The sequence below is a fragment of the Astyanax mexicanus genome, chromosome 23 (assembly GCF_023375975.1).
Source record: "Astyanax mexicanus isolate ESR-SI-001 chromosome 23, AstMex3_surface, whole genome shotgun sequence".
NCBI lineage: Eukaryota > Metazoa > Chordata > Actinopteri > Characiformes > Acestrorhamphidae > Astyanax > Astyanax mexicanus.
Window position 1 is genome coordinate 4,692,746 of NC_064430.1, and position 14,337 is coordinate 4,707,082.

At 40.0% G+C, this 14,337-nt stretch overlaps 1 protein-coding gene across 49 annotated transcripts in view; it reads left to right on the plus strand.

Annotated features, from left to right (window-relative positions):
• madd (MAP-kinase activating death domain) overlaps nucleotides 1-14,337 on the plus strand; it is a 130,248-nt gene that overhangs the window by 29,777 nt on the left and 86,134 nt on the right. For all 49 annotated transcript variants that reach the window (XM_049470915.1, XM_049470918.1, XM_049470919.1 and 46 more), the window contains exon 2: nucleotides 9,643-9,856. In XM_049470915.1, coding sequence (XP_049326872.1) covers nucleotides 9,798-9,856 — 59 coding nt within the window. In that variant the 5' untranslated portion in view covers nucleotides 9,643-9,797. The remainder of the gene's footprint in view (nucleotides 1-9,642; nucleotides 9,857-14,337) is intronic.

Genomic DNA, 14,337 nt, shown 5'->3' on the forward strand with positions numbered 1-14,337 from the left:
ACGTGGGGAGACGGGGCCCGAGTGTGATTCTGCACAATCTGGCCAGTGTTTTTTCTCCTAAAGCACTTTTTATAGCTGTAACCTTCTTGATTCAGCACTGTGGGGTTCCTGGTGTCAGGAAAATGTAAATGGTGGAAGAAAGAACGGGGGAGTGATTATCGACGTGTTACTCACTCTCAAACCTTGCCCAAGGCCTCTGTGCTTCATCTGCCTGTATTTCTCCTCCTCTCCTTCCTCCTCCTCCTCCTCTTCTTCCGCTGTGAAGAGTTTGGGGTGGCAGGTGGAGAGGCGAAAGTGCCGTGGCAGCAGAAGAGTTCGCCTACTAATCACTGAGTCAAAGCCTGCGATAGTGAGCGCGGCAGGAAGAGAGCACGATTTACGCGTTCTGCTGGACTCAGACCAAGAAGACTTGCTGACTGCACTCGTCACTCCATGGCTCTATTAGTCATATATAATCTTCTTCTTTTTTTCTGTCAGGATGTCTAGAATTGAAGGAAGCTCAGGGTACCTGGTGTGAGGTGTTATTGGTGGACTTCTAGTTGTAGAAAATTTCTCTACAATTTGATTTAATTACAATTCAGAGGTCAGCAGTGCTAGCCAGGGTTAGTAGCAGGCTACAGGGTGATACAACTCATCTCTGAACAGTGAAAGAGTTAGCACTGCAATTGGACGCTAATGCTTATACTGCTCTACCTTCAGTACTGGAAAAACTTTATTGTGAAACTTTATTACTGAAACTCCTGAATATCCCTATCTGGATGGGATTATTTTCTAAGGGAGACGTCTGTGAAAAATATTTTATGCTTCTACTCAGTGATAAAACTCTTGCATCCGGACTGCAGTTGAAAAAACAGGAGGACCAATGAGTTTTTTTGGGGGGTGGGTTCTTTCTCGGTCACATGACATCGCGTTCAGTAGCTCCTCCATTTCCACTCACTGTTGTGTTTTTTAACATGGATTTCCATGGAAAGTAATTACAGTGTGTTGCAGTGGATTCATAGCTACAGTATTTTATTAAACGCAAGATGACGAAACTGTGATGAGCGATGTGAGTCTGGACAGAACTAAAATTACCGGAGGACCACGGAGTTCAGCGAAAAACAGTAGATAATTAAGCCTGTAATTTTCTCAGAGGACGTCTGAGAAAAACCCGTACATGGTCGTTCCAGAGGGGAATAAAATCACAGAGGATAAAACCCATAAAAGAGAAAATTACCCCAGAACCCCCTTAGAAACTAATCCTGTCTAGATAGGGCTTATGAAGCTGTACTTGTTAGACGCTTATGTTTATAAGAATGTCTATATTTAATTACATATACTATTAAATACTATCAAAACAATGTGATGTACTGTCCCACCCCTACTACACATTTCATAAGTCATAGTGAATGCTTTCTACAAACAGCATTGATGCATATTTCGTACACAGGGCTGTATTTGGCCATTGAGCCGCAGGTTTGTGACAGTACAGTGCACTACAGAGTCACAGGTCTCCTGGGATTGAGCTTTAGTTGGGTATTGATCAGCGCTTCATTCATGTGAGGTTATTGATTTGGATGTGTGCCTGTAGGTCGTTTCAGGGCACAGGCTGGTTCACCTTGAAGACTGGAGTCAGTCTCTGACCTGCAGCGGTGTGGTGAACCTTTTAAGTCAGAGAGATTGGATTGGGTAATGTGGCTTGTAATGTGAAACACGTCAGAGATCAGTTTGGGTAGCTGTAAAATCTGATCCAGGGTCAGCTCTCCTACTCATGTTCAATAATACTACGAGGACTACACTCAGTCATATCTCACTGTGGTTTATTAACATAAATTGAGTAGGCAAGGGCACTTTTTTTTACTTTGCATGTAAATTAGCTCTAAAAGCTTCCTAATAAATATATTTATAAAGTATATTTAAATATATGTATGAATTTCTCTGTACCCTAACCCACACACCCTCAATCCCTCGATATAATTTTTTTTCTTTTCTCTCTCTCTCTCTCTCTCTCTCTCTCTCTCTCTCTCTCTCTCTCTCTCTCTCTCTCTCTTGTTCAAACTCTTTCTCTCTCGCTCTCACACTCTCCCTCTCTAACTCCTTTCTCAAGTCACTTTCTCTCTCTTTTTTATTTTCTCTCCATCTCTCTCTCTCTCCATCTAACTCTTACACTCTCGCTTTCTTGCCCTCTCACTCCCTCTCTCACTCACAAACTCTCAATCTCAGTCTTTTCTCTCACTCTCGCTTGCACTCTCTCTTCCTCTCTCACTCTCATATTCATGCTCTCACACTCTCCCTCATTAACTCTTACTTAATCGCTTTCTCTCTTTTTTTCTCTCGCCTTCTTTCACACTTTCTTTCCCTCTCACACACTCTCAATCCCTCAATATCATTTTTTTCATTCTGTTTCTCTCTCACTCTCTCTATCCCTCTTTCTCTACCTCTCTCACTTTCTCAATTAATCGCACTCTTTTTTTTTCTCTCTCCATCTCTTACTCTCTCTCTCCCTCTCCATCTCTCACTCTCTTACACTCTTGGTCTCTCTCTCTCTACCTCTACCTCTCTATCTCTACCTCTCTCACTTTCTCAATCACTTTCTCTCTCATTTTTTCTATCTCCATCTCTTACTCTCTCTCTCTCTCCCTCTCAATCTCTCACTCTCTTACACTCTTGGTCTCTCTCCCTCTCTCTCTCCCCTCTTTGTAACCCTTTCTCAATCACTTTCTCTCTCATTTTTTTACTCTCCATCTCTTACTCTTTCTCTCCCTCTATCCATCTCTCACTCTTGCTCTCCATCTTTTCCTCACTCTTTCTCTCTGTCACACACTCTCAATCCCTCAATATCATTTTTTTCATTCTGTTTCTCTCTCACTCTCGCTATCCCTCTTTCTCTACCTCTCTCACTTTCTCAATTAATCGCACTCTTTTTTTTTCTCTCTCCATCTCTTACTCTTACTCTTTCTCTCCCTCTATCCATCTCTCACTCTTGCTCTCTATCTTTTCCTCACTCTTTCTGTCACACACTCTCAATCCCTCAATATACATTTTTTCATTTTGTTTCTCTCTCACTCTCGCTATCACTCTTTCTCTCCCTCTCTCACTTTCTCAATTAATCTCTCACTCTTTTTTCCTTCTCCATCTCTTACTCTCTCTCTCGCTCTCTCCATCTCTCACTCTCTTACACTCTTGGTGTCTCTTCTTCTCCCTTACTCTCTCAGCCTCTCCATAGCTATTTAACTCACTTTCTTTCTCTCATTATCTCTCTCTCTCTCTTTCTCTCTCTCTCTTTTTTACTCTTTTTTTCCCCTCATTCTCTTTTATGTGCTCTCTTTCTCTCACACTTCCTCTCACCATTATCTCAGCTAGGGCTGCCACAAACGATTATTTTTATAGTCGACTAATCACTGATTATTTTTTATGATAAGTCGACTAATCGGATCATACGTTAATTGAATATAAAACACAGTTTATCACAATAGAATGCAGCTGCTATTATACAACCAACATTAGATTTCAGCTGTATGCTAACTAAAAATAAAAACAATTAAAATCATAGTTCATTAAACCTTTAATGAAATATGCAGCTTGTTGTAACAGACAATTATTTTACTGTTTAGCATAAAGTGTAAACAACTGTAAAATAAGGATAAGGCACTGGCATTTATGAAACATCTCAACCGTGAGGTTGTTTGAACTATTATGAAAAAAAAGTATATTAATAAAAAATGCCTCTCTGTCCAGATATTGTGTACATTACCGTACACAGGGCAGCGGTCTGCACAGATCTGATTGGCAGAGGAGAGCGTTTGGTGATTTTACACCACACATGACTGATCTGTGAGTTTACTGCACCGAAAAGCACTGAAAACAGAAGCCACTGTCAGAATGAAATCCTTCTCTGTAGTTTATCGGTTTGGGACGGCATTTGTGACAACGTCTGGGTCCGGATCCGGATCGCGGTCCGCCTATTAGTGACCTCTGTTTTAAAGCTATCAAGATGAGTAAGTTAAGTACTAAGTTAACGCTCTGTTTACGCTAATTTTAGCAGCTAAATAGCAATTTAGCTTCTTCGTCATTTAATCAGCCACAACATGCCTCCTTTTCAGGTGCTCGTGCATCGCGGTTGTGCTGCCGAGGAAGGCAAGTTCTTCATTGCAGATATTGCATTGCACGGATTTCACTTTTATTTTCTTGGTGATCCCACACTTTTGAGTTCTGTAGCGGGGTAGCCATGAAACCAGAGCCTGTCTGTATAATGTCCTGAGATGTCGTCCACTACCTACCCCGGTTTCCACTACTGCGCATGTGCGTCCAGGACAGAAAGGCAGTCGCAGCAGTTTGGAGAGAAAAACAAAGAAAAAAAAAAAAACGACTAATCAACTATTAAATTAGTCGTCGACTATTTTAATAGTCGACATAATCGTGACTAGTCGACTAATCGTGGCAGCCCTAATCTCAGCTTTTCCTCAGTCCTTCAACAGCACACACCTCCACATGAGCGTTTGCTACACTAGCTTTTCGCAGTTCTCTGGATTTGTAACAGGCAGGTATCAGTTTTTTCAGAGGTTACGTAAAACTGCAGGTTTTTTTTTTTTTGTCTGGGTGAAAAGAAGTGTCAGTGCGTTCTCTGTGCTGCTGCAGTGCTGAAGATACTGAAGACAGTCAGATACTGCCTCACTCTGCCTCGAGCCCTCAGTCTTCCTCCTCGGTGAAAGGGAAATCACGTAACGCTGAGTAATTCCTGGCCTCGGCTGCTCGCGTCTCAGAAATATGAAGAGAAAGGAAGCCATTGAACACCGAGCCTGTGTGCTCAGTGTGCCAGATGGTACTCTACAGCCTGGTATGAGTCTCTGTGTGCTGCAAGCTGTCTGAAGCAGGGGAAATGTATTCAGAACCAGCAGTAAACACTGACCCAGTTTAACACAGAACACGAGCGACGCAGAGACAGAAACACTTTCATAACTGTGCTGCGTTATATATGAGGGCTGCAATTAGGAGTGCGAATCTCTCTGTGTCTGGCGATTCGATTATGATTTTTGCGATTTTTTTTATTCAAATGGTCTGTGAATTTTGTTTAAATTATGTGATTGAAAAGACTAATTGATAGGGGTGTGACGAGACACTAATATCATGAGGCGAGACGAGACACGATATTGGGTTCACGAGAACGAGACGAGACGAGATTTAAAAATAAAATTTTAAAGAAAACGTCAAAAATGAAAAATGGCTTGAAAACTAGAGTTTTATTTGACAAAATCATATAACGCAAACTTAACAGACTGGTTTCTCTCACACACTGATTCTAGAAGAAATTGAAATAAGAATAAAAAATAAAACTTTTCTAGGTCTTATATAGTGCAAACAATAAGTGCAAACTATAACCAGTCATATTAAGCCTATGGTTTGTGTTTTTTTTTTTCTCCTAAATCTCTTGTAATTTAACTATGCATACCCATAACCAGTCATATTAAGCCTATGCTTTAAGTGAAACAGAGACAGAACATTTTTTTTTAAATACAGTACAGAGCTAAGGGATTAGTACAGCTGCCTATTAATTTACTTACAGTATTTATATATGGTTCGTATCTTGTTGGTCACTCTATTACCGTTTATTGTTTCCATTGGAGCCAAAATGCAGCCAAACATACAACTTAAAAATAGCAGAAGCATCTTCTATGCAAATGCCCGAATTTTCCTCTTCTGCTGAGAGCTGTTCTCACTGCTCAGCCATCATACTCTATCGCTATCGCTACTGGGTTGCCAGATCCCTCTTAAAAAGTCCACACTTAACTGTTTTTTTGCCCCGCGAGACAGGTTTAAGCCAGACGAGAAATATCATCCGTTTTAATCTCGCTAGATCTCGTCACACCCCTACAAATTGACAATTTATACAAATAGAACATTTATTTAAAACAATAATTTCAGGTTCCTTACTGTATCAATTTTTTTTGCAACATTTCATATTTCATTTTTTATAAATCTTTAAATCGTAATCTTGTAAAATCCAAATTTTGCCCAAACACTGGCTTTTAGCCACAGCAGAGCGCTCTTACTAACTAATTAGCTTGCTGTACGGCGGCCTAGATGGCCTTCTTCTACGGTGACCAAGTGGATGCGTAATGAGGTAAGCAATACTGTCAAGAGTAGGAGCGTCAAAAAATAAAACCTAAATGCGTTTTTAAATCAATTTTGGGGCATTTTGAATCAATCCAGAATCGCTAGGACTAGGAATCATGATTTTTTTTTTGTTAATATTTTTTTTTGCATTGTGGGGAGAAGGTGATTACAGCAGTAAAGAGAAAAATAATAATACAGAGAAGTAGAAATAGTGCATTAGATTCCTGATAAGACTAATAACTGAAGACCATTTTCTTTTTTAGAAGACCATTTTTGTTTTATGTGATGCTCCCTGAAATTTAGCACAGGATTTTTCATGGATAGCAATATATAGTATATTTATTCTTCTTTCTTTATTGAAAAATTATATATACAGCCGCAAACATGATACAAAATACAATCGAGACATAGCGGAAGAGCAGGATTAAAACCAAGCTTGGAAGGAATCATGATTTTTTTTTAAGAATAGTTTTTTTTTTCCTGCACCCCTAGCTGCAACGTTTCTTATTTTTATTATAATAATAATAGTAATAATAATAATAATAATAATAATAATAATAATAATAATAATAATAATAATAATAATAATAATAATAATAATAAATATAAAAATTAACATGGAATTTGTTGGGACGGGGAAAATGGCCTCACACTGCTACTACCTTTCTGTATCTCCAAAAATGTAAGCACACCAGATAAGGGACAAGGCAACAGCCACCCTCACTGTTCATCACCTCATTTGTGCATTTAAGCATTATGCCATTTAAATTTTTAAATAATATTTAAATATTTAAAGCCTTTTCCCAAATCCTTTTTGACTCTGTTGTTACATGGAAGTGTTTGAGAGTCTTGGCCCAAAGCCTAAGGATTACAGTGTGTATTACATTGTAATACATCCATGCACCTTTAGTTATTGTAATTATGTGTAACACTGATAAAAGACTGGAAGTTAGAATGAATAATCAGTCAGCAAAGTTGTCTGTAGTTAAATATATGTAGCTAAACAGCACGTCCCTGCCTGTGGTCTGGAACGGCACACTGAGATTAGATCTGAAACTGACAGAGGGCTCAGGATGTGCTGTGGAAGCTTTGGTAAATGGCCTTCTGCTCTGCACTAAACATCACGTATGGTTTATTTGAATAGCTATGTTTGGCTTGGCGTTTATGCAGGCATGTGCTGATGGATCTTAATAAACAGGCTTGTTAAATATGACTGTGTATGAAGAATAACTGTGTGTGTGTGCGTTTGTGTGTGTGTGTGTGTGTGTGTACATTTGTTGGCGAGACCATTGTTGAGATGCGATAAGGAGAATAGGATCTACGTGCCTCATGTCCTGCACAAACCACTATTATGGAAAAAAAGGCTTTTACATCAGACAGATGTTTAGATGTGACTAGTGCTGGGCGATATGGGAAAAATCATATATCACAATATGGAATTTTTTATATCACGATAAAGATATATATCATGAGATCACGTTTAAGTATGTTTTCTGTTAGTCTTTGAAAAATATGACAAATAATATCATTGCTTACTTTTTTCCAACTTGATTTCAAAGTGACATTAAACCCAACTTTCACAAATGAGAATTACTACCTTTTAGTTCAGCAAAATATATGTATCAAATGAAAACAGATTTTTTTTTTAAAGAACAATGCGTCTCCATTGTTCAGCTCTCATGGGTTTAATAATGTAAAGCATGTCGCAAACCGGCGTGTCTGCGCCTGTCCGTCAAATAACGTAAAGCAGCGTCATGTCGCAAAACCCAAAACCACATTATGAAGCTTTTTTTTGCGAAGATTATTTTATTATCACTTATATAAACCGAGTTTATGCAAAGTGACCACGCCAATACATTTCATCGGAGCCTACTTTATAAATTTGCATGAATCATTGATTAAATTACTGTAGAAACGATAGGGACGATAGAAGGTAAGTAGCACGATAGACGCTTTTTTTATCGTCCCCACAATATTTATCGTCATGTCGCACAGCACTAGATGTGACAGATATTGTTATAAAATATGATAAAAGTCATTGTGCTTTACAAATACGGTATGTTTAGGTGCTGCTGGGGTGCAATTTTTAAAAATGCAACGTTTTTTTTACAATTTCAGACAAAATTAACCCAATATACAGCGATGATTATAAACATGATTTGGTATTAAAACCAGATTCCCCAAAAGGCTGAGTCTCAAAAGTCTCAATGAGTCTCAATGTTCTTTTAAGCTAGATTGCAAGGGATTTGCATATTTATCCCTCTACAGCCCATAAGATCATTAAACCATTCAACAAATCAGGAGGAATTTTATTGTGTAAAGGGTGAATGTACAAGTCTAAGCTGAACACCTGTATCTTCTATCCCATAGACACACTGCATCAAAAACCTAGTCTCTCAAAACCTTGTCATTAAAAGCAATACAATACCACATTTATTTAGTTCCAGTAATTTAACCCAATCAGCTCCAGGTATGTGTTGACGCAAAAATCACACTTTGTCATCTTCTCAGCTTAATAACTCAATAATTCCTCAACACGTCAGCATAACACGTATATTTCGCTAGAAAGATCTACAGATAAATCGTACTGTTTATAAATACTGCAGCATCATCGCTCTCCGGTGTAGATCTGTGATGATAATCTCTCTTTAACGTTTCTATAACAGTAAGTTTCAGTTATTTATTTATTTCTTAGTTTTTAAGTATAATCCAGTGTCTAAGGAGAGCTCTGTGTCGTCTCTGAGTTTCCCCGCCTCAGCTCAGAGCCTGAGGTCAACACATGAGCCTGTGAACAATGTTTTGAATCACTGATTCAAACTTGCACTCTATTCCTGATCTGATTCCCTCAATAAATTAACTCTGCACTCAACCCTTTGCAAAAGTTCCTCAAAGCGTCCAAACAGCACATAGATCACAATGAAATTACATAAGTTAACTATGTTCTTACTTGGGAAAAAAAACAAACATAACATAAAAAATCAGATTTTTTTTTATTTTATTATTAATAAACAAATAATTTTTTTTTCAATGTTCAGATTTCTATTGTTCCATTAATATATGAGTTTTGAGGTTTTTGCTGTAGTATTTATGCAGGTATCGTATCAAAAGTCATAATTTTGGTATGGTTTTGTTAGTTTGTTATTTTTTTTTCTTATATATGTATTTATAATTGCTTTTTAACCAAGCAAAAATATGTTTTATCCAGTTACTAGATTAATCAAATGTTTTTTTGTTAAAATACTTGATTAATAAAAAGATTCAATAGCCGCAGCCCTACATTTATTTACTTTATATCGGTCACTCAATTGATATTAGCAGTGAGACTCTATATTTATATATTTTTTAACTGTACTATATAAACAGTATTTTAGTTTTTCCTGGCATTTTTACAGGTTTGAAATGTGAGAATGTAAATGGCAGGTAATCCATGCAGCTGTTGTTTTTCCTGTTCTGGTCTTTGCAGCAGCTCTGTAGGAGACTGGAGCTGCAGTAATGAGACTGTGATGGATCACCTCCATAATGTTTCCTGTCTCTGTTCTCTGCTTCCAGGAGGACGCGTTCCCGCATGGCCCTCTGCACGATGGTTGGATGCTGCCAGTCTGCGTCTGCCCGCTCCTAGCTCTGCTGCATCCTGATTGGACGGAATCTGTGACGAGGGATAATTTCCATGGTTGCCATGACTTAAAAATACTGCTCGCCTAAAGATGGAGAAAAAGAAAATGTGTCCCCGCCTCCTGGACTACCTCGTGGTAGTTGGAGCCAGGTATGTATGATATTGAGATCATATAGGACACGTTGTAGTTGTATAATAATTACAGACTCTAGTTCTGTACCTGTCTCTTTGCATACTTTATTATTATCCTCAGATAATACTTAGAAAAACCAACACAAATGGAAAACAAATAAGAGAGTAATTAAAAATGATTAGTTTTTTTTTTAATCTAATTTTTCTGTTCCACCTTAAATGCTGCAGTCTCTGCTGCAACCATGGAATTAGGATAAATAAATCTCAGTAGGTAGCCAGCTATCTTACTTTCCTGTTCCACCTTAAATGCTGCAGGCTCTGCTGTCTCTTGCACCATTTAAGGTGGAACGGGAAAGTTAGCTAGCTAACTAGCTACTGAGATGAACTACTAACAATCTTTTTTTTTTTTTTTGTTCTTGTATTGAATAAAATGGGCATAAGGCATTTCAACTACTTAAGCTATGGTCATATAGGGTTTATCATAATTTTTAACAAGGAAAAAAATCAAATTAGTTTCTTTGGTCGCTTGTGCCAGTTCCATCTTGACTGTGATTGCCATAGCCTATATGATCAATGGAGTTGAAATATGGATAATGTGTGTTTTGTTTAGGTATTTCATTGGTATTTGATATTTATTGGGTTCCAAGATCTACATTCAATGTCATTCAATGACATAATTCAATGTTTATGGGCATAGACTTGTATTTCTGTTAATAAGTGTGAATAGAGTTAATATATGATGGTATATATTTACATTACATTACATTACATTACATTTGGCAGATGCTTTTGTCCAAAGCGACTTACAATAGTCAAGTACAATGTAAAATAAGTTTAAAGGTAAAACATCTTTGGATAGGGATAAAAGGAGGTCAAAGGGGAATAATAGGATAGAGGAGTGAAGGAGGGGAAGAAGGAAATGAGGTTAGAAGTAGTTAGTGTGTTAGAGGTGTTAGGAGAGTAAGTGCTCTTTGAAGAGCTCTGTCTTCAGGAGTTTATTAAAGATAGTGAGAGATTCTCCTGATCTGGTAGTGGAGGGTAGTTTGTTCCACCATTGGGGAACTCTGTATGAGAACAGTCTGGATTGCTTTGTGTGAGTGTTTGGCAAAGCGAGGCGAAGTTCATTGGAGGAGCGCAGGGGCCGGGTGGTAGCGTAAGCCTTCAGGAGTGAGTGCAGGTAGGAAGGAGCTGTTCTGTCATCACCTTGTAGGCGATTGTAAGAGCTTTGAATTTGATGCGAGCATCAACTGGTAGCCAGTGGAGCTCAACGAGCAGCGGGGTGACATGTGCCCGTTTTGGCTGGTTGAAGACCAGACGTGCTGCTGCATTCTGGATCATCTGGAGTGGTTTTACTACACAGGCCGGGAGGCCAGTTAGCAGGGCATTGCAGTAGTCGAGGCGTGAGATGACGACCGCTTGCACCAGGAGTTGGGTGGCCTGTTGCGTCAAGAACGGTCAAATTTTTCGGATGTTATAGAGCGCAAAGCGGCAGGACCGAGCAACTGAGGCCACATGGTGCGTGAAGGAGAGTTGGTCATCAACCAGAACACCCAGGTTCCTAGCAACCTTTGTCGGTGAGAGAGAGAGAGAGAGTCGATACTTATAGAGAAGTTGTGTTGAAAAGATGGTTTTGCTGGTATAACCAGAAGTTCAGTCTTTGAGAGATTTAATTGAAGGTGATGCTCCTTCATCCATGAGGATATGTCAGAGAGACACTGCGATATCCGTGCAGAGATTGAGTGATCTTCAGGTGAGAACGACAGGTATAGCTGGGTATCATCAGCAAAGCAATGGTAGGAAAATCCGTGTGAGCGGACAACCTGACCAAGAGAGGTGGTGTATATGGAGAAGAGAAGGGGTCCCAGTACCGAACCTTGGGGAACCCCAGTGGATAAGGAGCGGGCTGAGGACAGCTGTCCTTGCCACAACACCTTGAACGAGCGCCCAGTGAGGTACGATCTGAACCATGACAGCACATTGTCTGCGATCCCCATGTTTGAGAGTATAGTTAGGAGGAAGTCATGGTTGACTGTGTCAAATGCGGCCGAGAGGTCCAGCAGAATGAGCACTGAGGACTGACCTGCAGCTCTGGCAGTTTTCAACGCTTCAGTCACAGACAACAGAGCCGTCTCGGTAGAGTGTCCTTTTTTGAACCCAGATTGGTTCTGGTCCAGAAGGTCATTCTGGGAGAGGAAGCCAGAGACCTGATTTAAAACTGCTCTTTCTAGTGTTTTAGAGAGAAAGGGTAGCAGTGAGACCGGTCTGTAGTTGTCAACCTGGGCGGGGTTGAGAGAAGGCTTTTTAAGCAGTGGTGTCACATGTGCTTGTTTGAAAGCAGTCAGGAATACACCAGAAGTTAAAGAGGCATTGATGGTGTGAGTGATAGCCGGAATGATTGCAGGTGCGATAGTTTGCAGTAGGTTTGAAGGAATTGGGTCAAGCGGACACGTAGTAGGACGGCTACGTGTTAGGAGAGCCAGTGTCTCGTTCTCAGTGAGAGGAGTGAACGAGGAGAAAGCAACGCCTTCGGTGGAGGGACACCGGGCAGTAGAGGATGCAGTAGGACTGCTACATTGTGCATCAGTAAACTGGTTGCTGATGGCCGCCACTTTGCCAGTAAAGAATGAGGCAAGTGTTTCAGCCGTAAGGCATGTAGCCGGAGGAGGAGGCGGAGGGTTGAGTAGTGATTTAAATGTAGCAAATAGTCTGTGAGTCTGTGAGAGAGCAGAATTTATTGTGATAAAATTCAGCTTTAGCAGTAGTGAGGTTGGCTGAAAAAGAAGCCAGGAGCAGTTGGTAATTTTTTAGGTCTGCTTGTTTTTTGTTTTTTTGCCATTTTCTTTCGGCAGCTCGGAGTTTGGAGCGTAGTTCCCTGAGTGTGTCATTTTTAAGCCATGGCTGCGGTTTGTTTGAGCTAATGGCTCGAGATGTAAGAGGACAGAGGTTGTCCAAACAGGAGCTTAGTGTGGAGCAGAGAGTGTCAGTGGCATCATTTACATTGAGTGATGAAAATGAGCCTGGTGGAGGCATATTGTCAGTCACTTACAGTTGTGGTCAAAAGTTTACATACACTTGTAAAAAAACATAATGTTATGGCTGTCTTGAGTTTTCAATAAGTTCTACAACTCTTATTTTTCTGTGATAGAGTGATCAGAACACATACATGTTTGTCACAAAAAACAGTCATAAAATTTGGTTCTTTCATAAATTTATTATGGGTCTGCTGAAAATGTCACCAAATCTGCTGGGTCAAAAATATACATACAGCAACATTTGTATTTGGTTACATGTCCCTTGGCCATTTTCACGGCAACTAGGCGCTTTTGGTAGCCATCCACAAGCTCCTGGCAAGCTTCAGGTCGAATGTTTGACCACTCTTCTTGACAGAATTGGTGCAGTTCAGCTAAATGTGATGGTTTTCTTGCATGAACCCGTTTCTTTAGCACTGTCCACATGTTCTCAATGGGGTTTAAGTCAGGACTTTGGGAAGGCCATTCTAAAACCTTAATTCTAGCCTGGTTTAGCCATTCCTTTACCACTTTTGATGTGTGTTTTGGGTCATTGTCTTGTTGGAACACCCAACTGCGCCCAAGACCCAACCTTCGGGCTGATGGTTTTAAGTTTTCCTGCAGAATTTGGAGGTAATCCTCCTTCTTCATTATCCCATTTACTTTCTGCAAAGAACCAGTTCCACTGGCAGCAAAACATCCCCAGAGCATAATACTACCACCACCATGCTTGACAGTAGGCATGGTGTTCCTGGGATTAAAGGCCTCACCTTTTCTCCTCCAAACATATTGCTGGGTGTTGTGGCCAAACAGCTCAATTTTTGTTTCGTCTGACCAGAGAACTTTCCTCCAGAAGGTTTTATCTTTGTCCATGTGATCAGCAGCAAACTTCAGCCGAGTCTTAAGGTGCCTTTTCTGGAGCAAGGGCTTCTTTCTTGCACGGCAGCCTCTCAGTCCATGGCGATGTAAAACACGCTTGACTGTGGAGACTGACACCTGTGTTCCATCAGCTTCCAAATCCTTGCAGACCTGCTTCTTGGTGATTCTTGGTTGACTCTTGACCATCCTGACCAATCTCCTCTCGGCAGCATGTGATAGCTTGCTTTTTCTTCCTGATCGTGGCAGTGACACAACTGTTCCATGCACTTTATACTTGCGTATAATTGTCTGCACAGTTGCTCTTGGGACCTGTAGCTGCTTTGAAATGGCTCCAAGTGACTTCCCTGACTTGTTCAAGTCAATAATTCGCTTTTTCAGATCCACACTGAGTTCCTTTGACTTTCCCATTGTAGCTTTTGTAGCTGAGTCTAATCACTGGGTCAAATGAGCCCTATTTAAATGGGCTCATGAGAAGTCAACAGCTGTAGTCAATCAGAATCACTTACAAGAAGTGAAGAGGCCATGACATGAAGCTAATTTGATTGACACAACTCGCTACATCACCAAAATTGACAAATTTTGTTGCTGTATGTATATTTTTGACCCAGCAGA